The sequence below is a fragment of the Carcharodon carcharias genome, chromosome 6 (genome assembly GCF_017639515.1).
Source record: "Carcharodon carcharias isolate sCarCar2 chromosome 6, sCarCar2.pri, whole genome shotgun sequence".
In the NCBI taxonomy this organism is placed as follows: Eukaryota; Metazoa; Chordata; class Chondrichthyes; order Lamniformes; family Lamnidae; genus Carcharodon; species Carcharodon carcharias.
Window position 1 is genome coordinate 131633433 of NC_054472.1, and position 20893 is coordinate 131654325.

Here is a 20893-nt window from a genome sequence, read left to right on the forward strand (position 1 = left end):
CCAGATAAGTCTGGGGTTGGGGAGTCATGATGAGGAGGTTGGGGGGCTGCATTCAAGAGGCTGGGGGAAGGATTAAATGGGGGGGAGGAGGGTGGTGGGTGCTGCCAGAATAAAATACTGGTGGTTGTGGGATGAGGCCTTTAAGCAGCCATTAATTGGCCACTTAGGCCTAGGAGCAGGCGGGCCACCTGACGCACCACCCCTACCATCCCCCCCCAACACCCCCGCCCCCCCAACCCCCCCAACCCCCCACCCCCAATCCCAAACAAAATTTCAGACAGGCCAGGGGCTTGTAGGTAGGTGGCGAAATGGCCACCTGCACCTTCAAACCCACTGGGCAGGATTTTACATTCCCTGCCCAAAGCGTTTGCTCAATTGTTTTCGTCTTTTTGTTCAAAAAATAACAACAGGAAATAACTAGCTATATCAATGGTGTAAATCAGTAACTTTTTAGCAATATGCAATCTTGATGCAGCCTCACATGCAATGTGATGATCCAGTCATGGGCCACATCTGCTTAAATTATTGCAAATTTTTTTGGTTGAAACGTCTTTTGGAAATCAGCCAACCCTACATTCAAAATGGGAAAGTTTTATTAACTATTACCAGAAGTAGAGTGAAGACTGACTTGACTTTGTAAATGCTACTTTTAGTTCAAACTCTTGTCACTATCAGACGTTTATACTGGCCATCCCATATTGAGGGTAAATCACATTTGTATGAGCAGTGGGGTCTCTATTGACAACTTTTTTTTAATGGATTAAGCCTCAATTACATGAAAGGCTTAGTTCTTCTGGCCATAATACCACAAACTGAAATCTTTAGTTTATATTTTTATTGTTGATTTTGTTCTCTAAGTTAATATTTGAAACCATTGTATTATTTGAAGGTGCAGATCTGGGAAGTTTTATGGTTCATTTTAAGTTAACCTGCCTGGCAGAAAACTGACTAGTTCACACCTTTTGTTTCATATTTTGCACAAGTTTACATTCCATTGATTTTAATGGAGAGTAAAATCACACAATGTATAAAGTGGGTGACTTACACATACCAGCCAATTATCATCTATTGGGAAGGTTAAATTAACATGATTCCATTTTGTTTTTAAATTTGTTTTTAGAAACATTATGTCAATTTAACAATGTTGCTAAAATTATTAATCCAGGAAATGGTCCTTCTGGGATGTGTCTTTCCTATCTGCTCTCTGGATATAGACCATACTTGGCACCCGGGACTGTACATCCGAATCCAGTCCTACATAACAAGCTGGAAGAAGGAAGGCATTTTTCTGTTGTAGATCAGGTCAGTGTGTTGTCAGCATATTGTATGTTTGTGTATTCAATTCTGTTTATTTGTTATTTCGTACTTATAAGTTTGGATTTAATTTAAAGAGCTTATCAAATGTACAAAAATAGAATCTGCTCTTAACTCTGCCCATAGGCCGGCTTTCACTGCTTCCCTCGACATGCCCCTCAAAAATGTACATTCGCTTGTGAAGAAAGCCCTTGCCATCCATAAACTTTTTGTGGATGACCACATTGACATTTTGGCCCAATAGACAAATGACTCTGAATTAAGCTTTCTCACCTGTCTATACCTTCTACCCCCTGTCTCATTCAAACCATCATAGTGGTGGTGTAGCCTTTATCTCTAAATCACACCTTGGTCTGTTCCCTACTAACTCTAGCAACTTCTCCTCCTCCTTTAAGCATCTCACCTTGTTCCACCCTTCAAACCTCTCAATTAAACTCTGCATCTGCCCACCCAAAAATCACTCCAAACTTCTCACTGAAATCTCCTCCGCTTTCTTCCCTGTGCCTCTGCACTGAGCTTCTTCTCATCTTTGGTTTAATCCCCATCTCCATTCCTTGATTTCTCTCCTATCACTATCCTCCTTTCCTCCCTAGATCTCTTACTTCATAAAACCTCTTACCCATGTAGAAAACCACTCTTTCAATCTTGCCATCTCATGCAGTCTCACTACCCCTATCATTATTGAGAAGGATAAGGCAACCTTTGATCATTTCCTTGTATTGCTCTCAACTCGCATTCCTTTTTCCCTTCTCAACCCTACTTGTCTCTGTGTCTGACCCTGGGAAAAAACTCTCCCTCAAGCCATTTACCTCTGCATTCAAATTTCCAACTATCTAGCATTTGGCCTTTTTAATTCAACTTGGCATCTCAGCAGCTATTAATTTGCTAAATCTTACCTGTGTCCACCTCCTTTGATGCCCTTGCTCCCATTACAGCTATTACTCTTTCCTAGCCCAATTATTCCCCATGGTATACCCCTCACCTTCACTCATTTAAATCCATGGGATGCAGATTTGATGGTCTTTGGCGAACAACTGGTTTAATCATTCCAGATCAGGCTAGACCACTTCCAGGCTTTGCTCTCCATTACTGAAACAGGCCAATTTTCAAACATCATCCAGGGAGATAAAGATAATACCTGGCTTCTCTTCACCACATAAACCATCCTCCCCTACCTTATCCACTTTAACCAACATTAAGTGCGATGAGCAAATAGACTCCTTTGTTACAAAGATTGAAACCACCTGATCAGCTATCTCTGCTGCCTCCCTCTCTTTCCCTAGCTCACTGGACCTAACATTCTCTAAGGTTCTTCCTTGCCCTTACCCTGGATTTGCATCTTTCTCTACTTTCTCTCCTAGTTGGCCAAGCTCATGTTGTCAATGAGATCTACCTCTTGCTTCCTTGACCTTATTTGTATTAAACTGTTGATCCTCAACTTCCCTTCCTGGCTGCTATGTTAGCTGACATTATTGACAGTTTTCTGTCCTTGAGCACTGTCCCCCTCTTCTTCAGTCCACATCACAAACCCTTGCCACTGATGCCATCCATCTCCCTAGCAGATGTCTGAGGCTGAACTAGACTGTCAGAGTTATACAGCACAAAAACAGGTCCTTCGGCCCATCATGTGCATGCCGGCCATCAAGCAGCTATCTATTCTAATCCCATTTTCCAGCACTTGACCCATAACCCTGTATGCTATGGTGTTTCAAGTGCTCATCTAAATACTACTTAACTGTTGTGAGGGTTCCTGCCTCTACCACCCCTTCAGGCAGTGTGTTCCAGGTTCCAACCATCCTCTGGGTGAAAAAAAATTTCCTCAAATCTCCTCTAAACTTCCTGCCTCTTATCTTAAATCTATGCCCCTGGTTATTGACACTTCCGCTAAAGGGAAAATTTCCTTCCTATATAGCTGACCTATGCCCCTCATAATTTTGTATACCTTTATCAGGTCCTCCCTCAGCCTTCCCTGCTCTAAGGAGAACAACCCTAGCCTATCCAGTCTCTCTTCATAGCATAAACACTCCAGCCCATGCAGCATGCTGGTGAATTTCTTCTGCATCCTCTCTAGTGCAATCACATCCTTCCTATAGTGTGGCGACCAGAACCGCACCCAGTACTCCAGCTGTGGCCTAACTAGCATTTTATATAGCTCCAACATAATCCCCCTGCTTTTATTAGCCAAGGCATACAATATAAAGGCAAGTATCCCATATGCCGTCTTAACCACGTTATCTACCTGTGCTGCTGGTTTCAGGGATCTGTGGACATGTACACCAAGGTTCTGCTGATCCTTTGTACTTCTTTGAGTCCTACCATTCATTGTGTATTCCCTTGCTGTGTTAGCAAGCCCTCCCAAAATGCATCACCTCACACTTCTCAGGATTAAACTCCATTTGCCACTGCTCTGCCCTTCTTACCAACCCTTCTATATCATCCTGTAATCCAAGGCTTTCCTCCGTGCTATTTATAACACCACCGATTTTCGTGTCATCTGTGAGCTTACTGATGATACCTCCTATATTCATGTCTATATCATTAATGTACATTACAAACAGCAAGGGTCCCAGCACCAATCCCTGTGGTACACCACTTGACACAGGCTTCCAATCGCAAAAACAATCTTAGACCATTACCCCCTGCCTCCTGTCACTAAGCTAATTTTGGATCCAAATTGCCCTGAATCCCATGGGCTCTTACCTTCTTGACCATTCTCCCACGCGGGACCTTGTCAAAAGCCTTACTGAAGTCCATGTAGACTACATCAACTTCACTACCCTCATCTACACAGCTAGTCACCTCCTCAAAATTCAATCAAATTTCTTAGACATGATCTCCCCCTGACAAAGCCATGCTGACTATCCCTGATTAATCCCTGTGTCTTCAAGTGGAGATTAATCCTGTCCTTCAGAAATTTTTCCAATAGCTTCCCTACCACTGATGTTACACTCACTGGCCTGTAATTACCTGGTTATCCCTATAAGCCTTCTTGAATAATGGTACCACATTCGCTGTACTCCAGTCCTCTGGCACCTCTCCTGTGGCCAGAGAGGATTTGAAAACTAGTGTCAGAGCCCCTGCAATCTCTTCCCTTGCCTCACATAACAACCTTGGATACATCTCATCTGGGCCTGGGGATTTATCCACTTTTCAGCCCGCTAAAACCGCTAATGTCTCCTCCTTTTTCAATGCTAATTTGTTCAAGTATATCACAGTCCCCTTCCCTGATGTCTGCACCTACGTTGTCCTTCTCCATAGTGAACACAGATGAAAAGTAATCATTCAAAACCTCATCTACATCCTCTGGCACCATGCACAGATTGCCACTTTGGTCCCTAATGGGCCCTACTCTTTCCCTGGTTATTCTCTTGTCCTTAATTTATTTATAAAATGCCTTGGGATTTTTCTTTATCTTGCCCGCCAGTGTTTTTTCATGTCCCCTCTTTGCTCTCCTGATTACTTTAAGTACCGCGCCCCCCCCCCCACACTTTCTATACTCCTATAGGGCTTCCACTGTTTTCAGCCCTCTGTATCTGCCCTAAGCCTTCTTTTTTTCCCCTTATCCAGTGCTCTATATCCCTTGACATCCAGGGTTCCCTGGACTTGTAAGTCCTGCCCCTCACATTTATGGAAACATGGTGGCCCTGAACTCTCACTGTTTCTTTTTTTGAATGACTCCCACTGATGAAGTCTGATGTAGACTTTCCTACAATTAGTTGCTCCCAGTCCACTCTGGCCAAATCATGTCTTATATTGAAATCAGCCTTCCTCCAATTGAGTTCCTTTACTTCCTTTACTTCTTTGTCCTTTTCCATAACTACTTTTAAATCTTTGTGAGTTATGGTCACTGTCCCTGAACTGCTCCCCCACTGACAATTTTACCACTTGCCGGCTTCATTCCCTAAGATTAAGCCCAGTATCACCTCTCCTCTTATCTAAAAGCAAAATACTGCGGATGCTGAAAATCTGAAACAAAAACAGAAAATGCTGGCAAAACTCAGAAGATCTAACAGCATCTGTGGAGAGAGAAAAACAGAGTTTGTCCCTTCCTCTTGTAGGCCCTTTCTCTTGTAGGACTTTCTACGTGCTGGCTTATAACCTTGGTCTTACATTTGACCTTGAGATGAGCTTCCAGTTAAACCTACGCTAAGGATTTTTATTATATCGGGGGAAGGGTACGTGCTGCTGCCCCTACTCTCTCAGCTGCTTTTACATGATCCCAGTGGTGAAGAGGATTCAAGACATCCAGCTAGCTTAGCAACTGCAGTGGATGGCTGGTGCGGGGTGTTTCTCCACTTTTACCCTGCTGCAGTTCACATTGTGTTACCGTTGTGTGTCATATCCACCAGAATGCTTGTATGTGTTGCCATCCATGCCGCAACGAACTTGGTTTCACCCTTCCAACATCTTTCCCTCCACAGTCCTGATGAAGAGTCATATGGACTCGAAACATTAACTGTGTTCCTCTCCGCAGATGCTGTCAGACCTGCTGAGTTTTTCCAGCTATTTTTATTTCTGTCCCTCCACTGTGAGGTAGAGGTACACAGGGTTTACCACAAGAAGGTGAAGTGAGGGGCTGTAGATCCAGAGCGGACCCTTACGAATGATCAATACATCTTTCCCTTTTACAGGATCTGGAATATTTATCCGAAGGTCTTGAAGGCAGGTCATCCAATCCTGTGGCACTTCTCTTTGACACTCTTCTTCATCCTGATGCAGACTTTAGATTTGATTATCCATCAGTCCTACAGTGGAAGCTAGAAAAGCACAAGAGCATTCCTCATTTGGTGCTGGGAAAAGGTCCGCCCGGTGGTGCATGGCATGTTAGTATCTTATTTCATATGGAACGTAATATTGTATAGCATATTGAATGATAATTAAATATCCTAAAGTTACCAAAATGACAGTTGAGGATAATTGCTTGAGTTACAGTGGGAACATGGAATATAAGGGTAGATTTTATAAATTAGCATTCCCAGCACAGAACTTCATACAACAAGCACAGAAATAGAGACCATCTAGGGTTTAGGAGCAGAATTCCAGAGAGAAACTAAAATATCAGTCAACAGTGATGGGGTAGATGGAGAGAAGGGTGAACAGGGATCCAGAAATCGAAGAATAACTGCATTAGGAAGTAAGCCTGGCAATTAATACAGAAACAGGAAAGGCTGGATAGATTTCAAGACATGGAAGATCATTTTAAATTGAATAAGCTAGGTAGGGAGCTAGTGTTGGTTAATGAGGATAGAGTTTATCTGTAAGCAAAAAGAATATTGAGTAATCAAGCCTGGAGTGACAAAAGCAATAAGTGCAACAATAAGGGTTTCAGCCCCAGAAACGGTAGTATTTCTAATCTTACATTTGAATGTCTGGACAATACATCCAAATGCATATTTACTTTTTCAAGAGTCTCGCAGCATTGGACCTTCAGTGATTTGTGATTCACCAGCTCGACATTCTTGAGCACACCTTGCTACATGATGTATACGTGCTTGGAATTGCTCATACATAGTACATCATGCTGCATTTATCTGTACTAACAGTCTACAGTCATCTTGTAGTGAAAAACCTGATTATTCGCATCAACTTTTTTTTTACAATGGGTCAATGAAATTTTTTTTTTAAAACTTATAGGCCTTTTACCCTAGTTTAAGTGCTGGAAACAATCCATTAATTAACTCTGATGTTGATCCTGTTGAAATGAACAGGATCATCACCTCATTATAATGTCTGTGGCATGTGGCTGCACCATTATAGAAATACCTTGGGCATCTACTAGTGAGGAGAGGCCAGGAATATTAATGTGGACTGTAGGAAAGTTGCTTCAAGTATGTTCATTAACCCCATTATAGGGTCCCTGAAAATTTGCCAAATAGTTTTAAAGTTTTGGGGGTATAGGCCATGCTTGGATCTCCATGTGGGCCTCAAAATTGGTTTTTAATTCCTTTACCCCAGTCACACCATCTCTGATGTGCCAGGCTATACTTTGGAGGATTCAATGCATCCAACCTAATGTTCATTCTGTCGTATTCCTATTGAGTTTATGATAGAATCATGCCAGAAGGGATGCAGAATATTGGGCCTCTTGTTTCCTTCAGTTTTTTTGTATCCCTAACCAGCAGCTACTGTTTCCTACCTTCAATGGTCCACTTGTAGTCTTTCTTCATTTATCAGTGTAACTGCACTACCTAGGCAACTCAAAAGGGAACTCCGGCGTATCCTCCACTAATAAAATAGCCTTTGTTTCTAAATCCCTTTGATTCTAAATACTTACTTTCCCTCATAACTCTTAACTTAATCCAAGTTTGGCAACATTTCAATATTACTCCCACACCTCTTTCACAATCCACATCCTGTTATTCCTCCCTATATTTTCTGTTTCGAGGTTCATCATATGACATTCTACTGTAACTCATTTGTTCTCCAATCGTTCAATGTAACTCCACACCTCCCTCAGTATACCCTTTCTCCTCCAACTTTCAGGTTTCTAGAACCCAAGCTTGTCACCATTTGATGACTAGTTTTATAAATTTATATGATCTCTTTTTTTCAACATTAATGCTATCAGCACTATAGGTCTGGCCCTTCATGTGTCTCAATAAAAATAATCTGTTGCATGTTCTTAGGTCATGAAAGGGTCCATGCTGACGATTAGTTTGGACAACTGGATGGAGCTACCTGGATTGAAATTAAAAGACTGGACCAACAATAAATGGAGGTATCCAGAATAATAAAATCTCTAGAATCTCCAAGAAAATCTCTTCAAAGTATTACTTAAGTCTCTACATATGGAAGTGTATCCTTTGTAGGAAATGAAAGCTTTGTCAACTGTTGTCTAGTATTGTGCAGTTAATTTAAAGATGCTAAGAATTGACTTCTGCATAATCCTTCTCTTCAGACATACTAATACAAAGTAAAAACTATTTTTGACCTAAATTGTTTAAAGAAATAGAGTTAATGTTTTGTTTTCAATGTGACTCTACTTCAGAACCTGAAGAAGTCATATTGGACTTGAACCAATAACTCTGTTTCTCTCTCCACAGACGCTGCCAGGCCTGCTGAGTTTTTCCGGCACTTCCTGTTTTGATGTCCATTCCCCCTCTTACTGTGTTAAAGACCAGGATAGGAAATGTTGGCGCACCAGGGCCTGGATAGGTGCAGTTCACTTTGCTTGCGATGCTTCTGTTCACTAAAGGGGCAGAGAGGTCCATTAAAATCAATCCCCATGGCATTGACTTTCCTGCTCCTACACTTGCTAAATCACCTGAGCACAATAAATACAGAAAATTCGAGCGTGAGAGGGGACATATCCATGATGGAGCTGAACCAATTTTTTTTTGTCTACTTAATTGTAGTCCAGTGGCCTTAGACACAGGCACAGCAAATTCCTCTCCATATCAATAGTATAGATAGAGGGAAACTGTTTCCATTGGCAGAAAGTTGAGAACTAGAAGATATAAGTTTAAAGTGTTCAGCAAGAGAATGAAAGGTGACCTGAGAAAAAACTATTGTGATGCAGCGAGTGGTTACAATCTTAAATGCAGTGCCTAAAAAATTAGTGGAGGCAAATTCAATCATGGCTTTCAAAAGGGCTTTGGATAAGTTCCTGAAGGAGGAAAAAATTTGCGGGACTACAAGGAAAAGATAAGGAAGTGGGGCTCCCTTGAGACTTCTAAGTAGCTACTGCAGAGAGCCAGCACAGGCTCGACAGGCTGAATGGTCTCCTTCTGTGTTGTAACCATTATATGATTCCATTCTAACGATGATACAGGTACTCTGACGTTTCTGGAGAGTGATGATATTGAGGGGGGAAATAATGCTTGCCCTGTTTTTCTGGGTGGTATTCGTGATTCACAACCCATCCTAGCCAATTAGGTTGGAGGTGGGAAGCATGCAAAACTGGTACTTCCATCTCATTTAGAATCATAGAATGCTTACAGCTCAAAGGGAGGCCATTCAGTCCTTCAAGTCTCTGCCAGCTCTCTTCAAGACCACCTTAGTTAGTTCCATCCCCAGCCTTTTCCCCATATCCCTGTATATTTTTTCTCTTGAGATGTTTATCCAGCTCACTTTTCAAAGCAACAACTGAATTTGCCTCCACCACACTTTCAGGCAGTGCATTCCAGATCCTAACTGCTGGCCGTGTTAAAATGTTTTTCTCATGTCACCATTGGTTCTTTTGCCAATCACCTTTTAAATCAGTGTCCTCTGGTTCTTGACTCTTCCGCCAATGGGAAGTTTCTCTCTGTCTAGGCTCTCCCAAGATTTTGATCAGTTCTATAAAATCTCCTCTGAACTTTCTGTTCTCTAAGGAGAAAAATCCCATCTTCACTAAACTATCCTTTAGCAACTGAAATTCCTAATTCCTGGAACCATTCTTGTAACTCTTTTCTGCATCCTTTCTAAAACCTTCACATCCTTCCTAAAGTGTAGTGCCCAGAATTGGACACCATGCTTCAGTTGAGGCCAGGCAGGGTTTTATAAAGGTTCATCATAACTTCTTTGCTTTTGTACTCTGTGCCTCTACTTATAAAGCGCAGCATACCTTTTGTAGCCACTTTCTCAACCTGCCCTGCTACCTTTAATGATTTGTGCACTGTTATAGTCTCAGTAGAGACCAGTACTCTTTTTTAAATGAAATCTGAAATCTCATGTACATCAACCACATTACTCTCATCAACTCACTTTTATTAGACTATAAGACCATAAGACATAGGAGCAGAAATAAGGCCAATCAGCCCATCGAGTCTGCTCCACCATTCAATCATGGATGATAAGTTTCTCAACTCCATTCTCCCGCCTTCCTCCCATAATCTTTGATCCCCTTACCAATCAAGAACCTATCTATCTTGGTCTTAAATACACTCAATGACCTGGCCTCCACAGCCTTCTGTGGCAATGAATTCCATAGATTCACCACTCTCTGGCTAAAGAAGTTTCTCCTCATCTCTGTTCTAAAAGGTCTTCCCTTTACTCTGAGGATGTGCCCCCGGGTCCTAGTCTCTCCTACTAATGGAAACATCTTCCCCTCGTCCACTCTATCCAGGCCTTTCAGTATTCTGTAAGTTTCAATCAGATCTCATCCTTCTAAACTCCATCCAGTATAGACCCAGAGTCCTCACACGTTCCTCATATGTTAAGCCTTTCATTCCTGGGATCGTTCTCGTGAACCTCCTCTGGACCCTCTCCAGGGCCAGCACATCCATCCTGAGATACGGGGCCCAAAAGTGCTCACAATATTCTAAATGTGGTCTGACCAGAGCCTTATAAAGCCTCAGCAGCACATCCCTGCTTTTATATTCTAGTCCTCTCGAAATAAATGCCTACATTGCATTTGCCTTCCTAACTACTGACTCACCCTGTAAGTTAACCATAAAAGAATCATGGACTAGGACTCCCAACTCCCTTTGCACTCTAGATTTTTGAATTCTCTCCCCCATGTAGAAAATAGTCTATGCCTCTATTCTTCCTACCAAAGTGCATGACCTCACACTTCCCCATGTTGTATTCCATCTGCCAATTCTTTGCCCATTCTCCTAATCTGTCCAAATCCTTCTGCAGCCTCCCTGCCTCCTCAATACTACCTGCCCCTCCACCTATCTTTGTATCATCTGCAAACTTAGCCAGGATGCCCTCAGTTCCTTCATTTAGATCATTAATGTATAAAGTGAAAAGTTGTGGTCCCAACACTGACCCCTGCAGAATTCCACTAGTCACCAGGTGCCATCCTGAGAAGGACCCCCTTATCCCCACTCTCTGCCTCCTGCCCGACAGCCAATCTTCTATCCATGCTAGTACCTTGCCTCTAACACCATGGGCTCTTATCTTACAAGCAGCCTCCTGTGCGGCACCTTGTCAAAGGCCTTCTGGAAGTCTAAGTAGATAACATCCATTGGCTCTCCTTTGTCTAACCTACTCTTTATCTCCTCAAAGAATTCTAACAGATTTGTCAGGCATGACCTCCCATGCTTGTTGCAGCCTATGGTCAAGAATTTTAGGGACCCCCACTGCTGGGTTTGAATGCAGGGGTCTGGGGCCAGTAAAGATGCGTGGGTGACCTTACCACAGCCTGTCTGCAATTTTACATGGGGAAGGCAAGGATTAAGTTCACCCTTAAGTGACCAATTATTGCCACTTGAGGCCAGGTAGGAAATGACCCTTAATTTTGAGGCTGGTGGGTAGAGTTCAGGGGTAAGGATGAAGCTCGGCAGGTCACCCTGCTCGGGCCTCATGCAATAAGTTGGGGGGGTGGGGGAGTGTCCCTTTCCACATCTGGTGGCCCTCCAATGGTCTGTTCCTGCAGGTTCTCCCACCGTCTGTGTAGGTCAGTAAGCACGGGACTTAGTGTGAGTTAGCATACAGATGGCAGAGTTTTGGATGAGCTCAAGTTTTTGGTGGTGGAGCTGGGAGCCTCGCTAGGAGACCATTGGAATAGGTAAGTCTGGAGGTAACAAAGACATAGAGAAAGGTCTCAGCAGCAGTTGAGCCAAGTCAGGGTCAGGGCTGGATGATGTTACAGAGGCATAAGAAGGTGATGGAGCAATACCAGCAGCAACGTAGATACAACAGGCACAGATATAGAGGTTGTAGGTTCTCATGCCCAGTATTTGTATTGCCACATTTAACTGTTTGAATTTAATTAAATACTACACAGCGCAAATGTTAAAGATATTTTTGGCAAATTAACTAAAATTCACACAACAGATCTCCTGCAATAAGTTTCAAAGTGTAAATTGTAATGACATCCTTCCATTTTTAGAGATGATAGGCACAGCAAAAATCCATTTAGTTGGGGGTTTCTACATTTGGTGCACCTTTGCTGATGGCAGTGGAGGCCAATGAGGCAGGTTCTGCCATAAATGTTGTGTCAGTGCACGCCAGCCCACAGGAGCTGTTCCCATTTCCCTCTTCCAACAGCTAGTGACTCTCAGATTTGACAGTCGCTGTTAAGGGCCTTCTTGTCACACTTACAAGCATCCTTGAGGTAGAGCCTTTGGCACCCCGCTGCTCATATGGACCTGACTAACTCCCCTTACAGGAAGTCCTTGGGTATGTGACTGTATTCCATTCTGTGGACATGCCTGATCTACCGTAGCTGCCTCTGTTTGATTAGTGACAACACACTTGGGAGCTCTGCCTTTGATAGAACCGCTGCATTCGTGATTTTGTTCTGCCAGGATATATCCATAATGTGCCACAGACAGCAAAGATTGAAATTAATGAGCTTTTCCTGGTTGATGTAAGCTGCCATGATTCACACCCATAGAGCAAGGGGCCGAGAACACAGGCCTTATAAACCATCAGCTTGGGCTTAAGGGTCTGCTAGTGTCATCCTATACACATTTCGTGAATCAGTGAAATGTGGTAGCTGCTTTCCCTATGTGTGTATCTAGCTCTGCATCAGGGACAATTGTCTGTTACCATGGACCCAATGTAGCAGAATTTGCTAACCACTTTCAATGGGGTGTTATTGTGTTGGCATTGCCGCTGCACAGGAAACCAGATTAGCTGATGCAGGCTCTGTTGGAGAGGTTAATTACACCTTCTACTGGCACAAAAAGGGTGCTGAGTACCATCATGAGCATGGTGTAGGCTTCCCAGTGAGCAATGGGCTGACACAGTCAATTGAGCCACCATTTGCAACCTTAGAGCGCCTCATCTCCCTGCAAGTATCAACTGATGGAGGCACAGTCAACATCATATGTGCCTATGTATCAACTCTGTATGACAAGGTCTCAGGCAAAGAGTATTTCTCTGACTCCTTAAGAACATTCCAAATGGTGAGAGGCTGTTCATCCTCGGTGATTTCAACAAACTTGTTGGGACAGACGGAGATTCATGTGATGTGCCTCAATCATCATGGGGTGGGCAAGATCAATGTTAATGGACAATACCTTCTTGAGCTTTGTGCCCTGAACGAGCTCTGTATCAGAATGAACTCTGGATCAAAATCCCGAGCTTCCTCCCCCCACCTAGCAGCACTGTGGGTGTACCAACCCCAAATGCACTGCAACGATTGAAGAAGGCAGCTCACCAGCACCTTCTTAGGGGCAATTAGGGATGGGTAATGAATCCTGGCCTAGCCAATCAAGCTCACATCCCATGAATAAATAAAAAGTAAACACCTTCTTCCATGCAGACATCACCATGAGGTATCATGGCATCACTGAGGTCTGGACATTGGCACCAACTTGACCTGGTCATCATGGGAAGGCTCGATCTGCATATCCTCCACACCCACACCTATCACAATACAGATTGTGACACCAACCACTCTCCTGTCAGCAGCCGAATGAAGGTGTACCCTGAAGGTTTCACAATTCCAAACACAATGGCTCACCACGCATCAATACCCCTTGCACAAGTAATGATGCCAAATACCAGCACTTCAACCTGTTAATAGAACAATTTCTACCCACTAAAGGTTAACTGGGAGGGGCTGATACTGCTATAGATGAAGCCTGGAAGTCATTAAGATGAATTATCTATGAAGCTGAGTTATCTATGAAGCATCATTTGATAAAGGCAGAACCCGTAACAAGGACTGGTTTGAGACCTATTCAATTGTGATGACACCTGTCATTGACACAAAATACAGAGCCTACATGATGCACAACATAAACCCAACAGTTAAAACACTGCACAAGCTGAAAGTAGGCAAGGCAGCTGTGTAAAAGACAAGGAAATAACATGAGAACTAGGAGCAGAAGTAGGCAATGCAGCCCCTCGAGCCTGCCCCGCCATTCAATACGATCATGGTTGATCTCATTTTGGCCTCAACTCCAATTTCCTGCCCTCTCCCCATAACCTTTCAACCCGTTACTAATTAAAAATCTGTCTATCTCCTCCTTAAATTTAGTCAGCGTCCTGGCATCCACTGCACTCTGAGGTAGTGAATTCCACAGATTCACGACACTTTGAGAAAAGTAGTTCCTTATCTCTGATTTAAATCTACCACCCATTAGCCTAAAACTATGGCCTCTCATTCTAGAAGGTCCTACAAGGGGAAATATCTGCTCCATGTCTACTTTGTCTATCCCCTTTAGCATCTTATATACCTCAATTAGATCTCCTTTCATCCTTCTAAACTCTTGTGAGAAAGGACCAAAACTGCTCAATCTCTCCTCATAAGACAAGCCCCCCCCAACTCTGGAATCAATCTAATGAACCTCCTCTGAACTGCCTCCAATGCAACTACTTCCCTATTTTTATACTGTATTCCTTTAGCAATAAATGCTAAAATTCCATTTGCCTTCCTTATTACCTGCATACTAGCTTTCAGTGATTCATGCACAAGGACACCCAGATCCCTCTGCATTGAAGCATTCTGAAGTTTCTCTGCATTTAAATAATAAGTCACCTTTTCATTCTTCCGACCAAAATGGATAACCATACTTATCCATGTTAAACTCCATCTGTCAAATTTTGGCCCATTCATCTAACCTGTCCATATCCATTTGTAAATTTCTTATTTCTTCATTGCAACTTACTTTCCCATATATTTTGGTGTCATCTGCAAACTTAGCAATAGTACCTTCTATCTCTGAAACCAAGTCATTAATATAGATTGTAAATAGTTGGAGCCCAAGGACCGAACCCTGTGACACCCCACTAGTTACAGCTTGCCATCCAGTAAAGACCCATTTATCCCGAATCTCTGCTTTCTGGTGGTTAGCTAATCCTCTATCTAAGCTAATTTATTACCCCTAACTTCATGTGATCTTATCTCATGTATTACTATTTTACTGTGCAAACAAACACTGGACCAGCTATGTCAAAGTGTAAATGGAGCAATGATTATTTTATTATTTATTAATCATGCAGTGTTCTTACCTTGGGAAATTTTTGGTGTTGTTATTTCCATTTCAGCTTAAAAAGCTTGAGCATAATTAAATATGGCTGAGTATGTTTGAACTGATGCTTTGTTTTACCTATAACATTTAGAAGAAATATTGTTCATCTAACCACGCACATTGTTACTTAATTAAGAATGTTTGGTTGGATTTTATACTTAGTGCTTAGTGACGCACTTCTAAATAAGGCTGAATTCCATAAAGTATTTGGCTCCAGTAAATAATTGAATACATAGGAACAACATAACGAACTTTGTTCAAATGCAACCTGAGATTAAAGACTTGAACCACAATAATCCTTTAAGAATCAGTTGTATTAGTTTTTAGACTGATAAACAAACAACTATAACCATTAATAGGCAGGTGTCCAGGTCAATAGTATGTATTTAATACAAGTGGTTTTTTTTCTACAGAAACCTAATGAATGACAGAGCAACTCCAGAAGAAATAGCTTCATATTATAAAGACTACGTTAAGATTATGGGTCTTCAGAAAAACTTTGTTAACAACACTTGGGTCACTTCTGTCTCAAAGTTGCAGCAAGATCAAGAGAATATGAAGGACAAAATGCTTAAGAGTATCAAAAAGGATATTACCACACAGCAGCTGCCTGCTACTGAAAATGGACCAGCTCTCAGCCTTTGGGAAGTCAGAGGATATCAAAGAATTGGAGATGGATCACATGTACCTTTTTGCCTTTTCACTGAAAATGTTGTCTTAGCCACTGGTACCTACGATTTACCTGCAAGGCTGGGGGTTGAGGGTGAAGACTTGCCTTTTGTATTTCACAGTATCTCAGCCTTTGAGTCTGCCATCAAAAGCTGCAAAGTCAACCAGTTATCAGATCCTGTTCTCATTGTTGGTGCAGGGCTGACTGCAGCAGATGCAGTACTGTGTGCCTCTCACCACAAAATCCCTGTTATTCATACATTCCGAAGAAATGTCACTGATCCAGGCTTGATCTTCAAACAGCTTCCTAAGAAGCTTTATCCGGAATATCACAAGGTTTATCGCAGGATGTGCAAGCAGTCCCATACCACAACCTCACATCCTAACTACACAAGCTTCCCTGAAAGCTGCATTGTTTCTTTCCAACCAGATATGAAGTGCATTCTTCAGAGTGCCTCAGGAGAGAACATTGTCTTAAATATCTCGATGGCCCTGGTGCTGATAGGTAGTTACCCTAATCTATCCTTTCTTAAAGAGCATGGAAAGTACTTAGGAATGGATCCAAGTAAGCCCATTTCGTGTAAGCGAAATCCTATTGAAATTGATCCTTATACATTTGAATGTACCAAAGAAGCTCACTTCTTTGGTATGGGCCCACTAATTGGGGACAACTTTGTCCGCTTTCTTAAAGGTGGAGCTCTGGGCATCACAAGTTGTTTAATGAAACGCTTGAAGAAAAAGGGACAGTTAATTTCTGAAATAGGAAGTGATGAAGGGTAACAAATCTCAGGATTAATGATGAATTTTGACTTCTGTTTACAATGACAAGTCACCAACTGCAGTCCTTTATGGTTTCAAGATACAGATAAGTCAGTCAAGGTCCAGCTCATACTGTGATAATGGAGTGGAGGAAATAGTTCAGTAAGTAGTTAATGTGTACTCAGTAGTAACATTGGCACCCTGCAATAATTTAAAATGCGCACATTTCTTTATGCAACAAATGGCAATGAACTTGGCAAACAACCAACAAGGCGTGGGCAAGTCCATTCCGAGGAATCCGTTATTAGAACTGAATATCAAAATACAATCATTCTGTAAAAAGAAATGTGCACCTAAAAATTGATTGCAAAATTAAAATCCATGTCTGAATTGCTTCATGCTTTGGCCTTCTGCCCATCTATTTTCTTCCTCCACTCCATTGGATGGTTTAATATTTTCAATGATCAACTATTCCTAAGTATATTATCCCCAATAGACATTAATAAGATGTGAACATTTAAGTAATTATTAAGGTTTTCAATCACAATTATGCTGTTTAGGAAACAGTACATAAAACATTTAAAGATCTTCAAAATGTAAAGCTTCTCTGATTACGTACACATTCCTTCATCTGATGAGAAATTGTGCTGACAATTTAGAATATTTATACTAGAATATTTAAAATGGAGTGGATGTTGCAAGAATATCACAGAGCAATGTCTCCATAAGTGACACCACTGTACCAGTAAGGAGAAGAAAATCAGTGTCTTTGCGCTTATATTAAAGCCCTTAGAGTGATTTTTCTTGTCATTGTTACCAAGGGAATCTCAACCACCAACATTGCATAACAGAAATCTTGATGTGTGCTCCATGTGATTGTAATATATTGAATTGAATAGTTGGGAATTCATGCAGAATGCACACCAACATCTCTAATGTGCGCTGTTATGGGAAGAGGTTTCCTGGTGGAAGTCCAAAGTTGGAAAATTAACTCTGCAGTTTTATAAAAAGCTTTTTTTTAGAATGAAAATCATTTGTCTCTTTTTGGTTAAATCCAGAAGTGTTCTTTTATTTATAAAGGTGACAAAGTGTGTTTCTGAACGTGCTTTTTCTTTTTTGGTTGAAGACAATTTTGCTGCTTTTGAAGGAATCTTCAGGCCTTTTCAGTTTCTTGAGTTGTCCTGTTCCATGTACCAACCTCAGTCAAGAGATTTGAACCTAGATTATCAACTTGAGCAAAAATCCAAGCAGAAAAATGGCTGAGTATGATATGCACTTGCCTGCACAGAAGTGGGCTGAGCACTGGAGTTTAAAGGTGAGCAGAATTAATATAATAAAAGCAATCAATCCACTGACATCAGGAACACCACTCATTAGGAGTTTGCCATATGGGCGGTGGAAAGCTGAATACAGATGCAGGATTTAAAGTCTTGCAGTAGCTTAAATTGGCCAGCAGAGCTAAAACTTCGACTTTCAACAGATGTGAAAATTTTCCAGGAAGGTATGCAAAAGATCAGAGTACAACCATCATCCCTCCTCAGGAGGTAGCATGTTTTTATGAAGATATAAAAGCACCAATCACTCATAAGGGATTGGTTAAGCATGTTGTGGGTTCATTTATTTAGACTAGGCACTTAAGAACAAAGGTAGAAAATTTGAAAAACTCAACAGCAGAGCTGAGTTCTGCTCACAGCTCAAAGTGAAACCAAGACTGGATCACATGGCACACTTCCTTTCTGATGATGGAATGCTGCTATCCTTTAAAGACATATTACAACATATCCCTTTCTTTTTAAAAATATGCCCCCCTCCAAAGAAGTATAACTATTTACGATACATGTTCAAGCTTAGTTAACATTACATAAGTGTATAGAACTGATGAATACATGAGTCTCTGAAACATAAAGGTAATCTGCTAGTATGCCCAGATCTTGAGGTTTCTTTAATGACTCTCAGTGAGCTTGGATTAGGTTGGATGTTGTTCCCAGTTGCATTTGGAATCTTGTCCTAGATGCAATAGGACTGCACGGTGGTTAAGGGGCCGGAATGGATCTGATTTGTGACACCTCACTGCTGTGCATTTGTGTATAATGACTTCATAGAACCTTAGTTCAAACGAAGTTCAGCTGACTGAGTGGAGACTTGGAGTTTGGTGAGAGGGGGAGTTTTAAGTGTTAATTTTGTTCTTAAAGTCTAATCTAGCCTGTAATTAGCAGTAACTGGAAAGTACTGTGTAAGCAGGTTAAGTTCTTTCTTGCAGTTTAGACAGGGTAAACTCATTCCCAGCTGTAGGAGCTGAGTAGTTAATTAGCTAACTGGTTGAATCTGGTTACTGTAGCTCCAGTTCAGTTTACTATAAATTCAGGGTCCTTTAGGCAGACTTGGCAAACAGAGTGCAACTGACTAACTGAGTGAAGACTTGGAGTTTGGTGAGAGGGAAGTTCAGGGAAGGGAGAGAAGGGATTGTTCGTTTCCTCTTTCTATCTTTCTCAATCTATAGAAATTCATTCTTGCTTAGCTACAGGGAAAGGAGTTAGCTGTTGGGTGAATATCTGGTAAGTGGGTAAGTTCTATTCTATCCCAAAGGTTTAAAATAGTACATAATTTGGTGGTAAGGTTAATAAAATATTTAAGAAAACATCATAACTAAGTGATTAATATAATTAAGGGCAGAATTTACATCCTGTGGGTGGTGCGTGCCAGACCCGATCGTGCCTAAAATTGCATGCAATGATGTTGGGTGAGCGTCCAGTAAGTAGTGAAGAGTTTCAAGGATAGTTTGCTGCTGGTTGCTTATTGGTATTTGGTAGCCCCACCTCTATTCGATGCTTCATTCTTAGCATTTCCAGGCTTCAGTTCAGGACTTCTTGGTGTCTGCAAGGCCCCCAGAGGATTCAGACTGAGTGGACCCTTATCAGACAGCCTTTTGCTACTCTGGTAATGGGGGTTGTGCTCTCTGCTGGAGGCACCTCCTCTGAGGAGGAAGAGAGAGGCAGGAGGGAGAGGGGACCAAGTGTCCCAATGCAGCCTCCAGGGGAGGGACTTGTGGGAGGAGAGGCGTAGGCACAAGGTGCGCATGGCTAGCAGAAGTCCAAGGCAGAAGGGGCCACAGAAGATGCCACTATCCTGCTGCCAGGATTTATAGGTGGCAATGCAGCTACCTCAATATGTCTGAGGTACAATGCCGAAAGAGGTTCCGCTTCTCAAGGGAGACAGTAACCTCTATTTGCCAGATGATTGGGCTTGAGATCAGCTCCGACTGTGTGGGTGGACACCCCATGTCAGTGGCTCTGAAGGTCACAGTGGCCCTCAACTTCTTTACCTGTGGATCTTTCCAGGGGTCAATGGGGGATGGGTGTAGAGTGTCCAATCAGCTGTCCATATTTGCATCAAGCTGGTGACAGAAGCTCCGTTAAGGCAGGTTCTGACCTTTATTCTTTACCATACACATGAGGCCAGCCAGGCTGAGCAAGCCAGCGGCTTTGCAGCATTTTCTTGGCTCCCCTGCGTCCAGGGTGCCATCGACTGCACAAATGTGGCCATCAAGGTGCCAGCAGGTCAGTCGGGTGCTTTCCTCAAGAGGAAGGGCATCCACTCCATGAATGTGCAGATAGTGTGTGATCACAGGATGCAGATTCTACAAGTCTGTGCAAGATACCCTGGCAGTTGCCATGACACATCCTCAGGTACCAAAACTCTTCAGTGCTCCAACCCGACTGGATGGATGGCTGCTGGGTGACAAGGGCTATCCATTAAAGAGGTGGCTCATGATGCCTACTGCCACCCATGAACAGAGGCAGAGAAGCGCTACGAGTCATGCCGTCAAAAGGGCGGTGGTAGACAGGACCATCAGTCTTCTCAAGTTGCGCTTCTGATGCCTAGACCGTTCAGAAGGAGCACTTCAATGCCTCCCAGAGCGGGTGTCACTGATAATGTTTGCATGCTGCGCTCTCCATAATCTGGAACTGGCAAAGGGGGAGCCACTGGAGGAAGAGGATCTTGACGCTTCTGCACAGGTCACAGATGCTGAATCCAGTAGTGAGTCTGAAGATGAGAATGCTGAGGGCATGGAGTCAGACCTTGGGAACCTGCAGGGAGGTAGGGACACCTTGATCCAATGCTCCTTCAGCTAGGGTACCAAAGATCAGCTTCGACCACATGCCAGGGTTGTTGCCTCCATCCCAGATGTCCGAAAGGACCTTTTCATTTGAACACAATGAACACAGTGCCTGTGCGATAAAGTTGAGATCCACCTATGTCCAGCATTACATACTGGCATTCCCTGCACCAATGAAATA

At 42.5% G+C, this 20893-nt stretch overlaps 1 protein-coding gene across 2 annotated transcripts in view; it reads left to right on the forward strand.

The window, feature by feature from the left end:
* LOC121278734 (oxidative stress-induced growth inhibitor 2-like) overlaps positions 1-17625 on the forward strand; it is a 41006-nt gene extending 23381 nt beyond the window's left edge. For both annotated transcript variants that reach the window (XM_041189107.1, XM_041189106.1), the window contains 4 exons: positions 1166-1302; positions 5946-6137; positions 7941-8032; positions 15581-17625. In XM_041189107.1, the coding sequence (XP_041045041.1) occupies positions 1183-1302; positions 5946-6137; positions 7941-8032; positions 15581-16616 (1440 nt within the window). In that variant the 5' untranslated portion in view covers positions 1166-1182 and the 3' untranslated portion in view covers positions 16617-17625. The remainder of the gene's footprint in view (positions 1-1165; positions 1303-5945; positions 6138-7940; positions 8033-15580) is intronic.
* The last annotated feature ends 3268 nt before the right edge of the window (positions 17626-20893 follow it).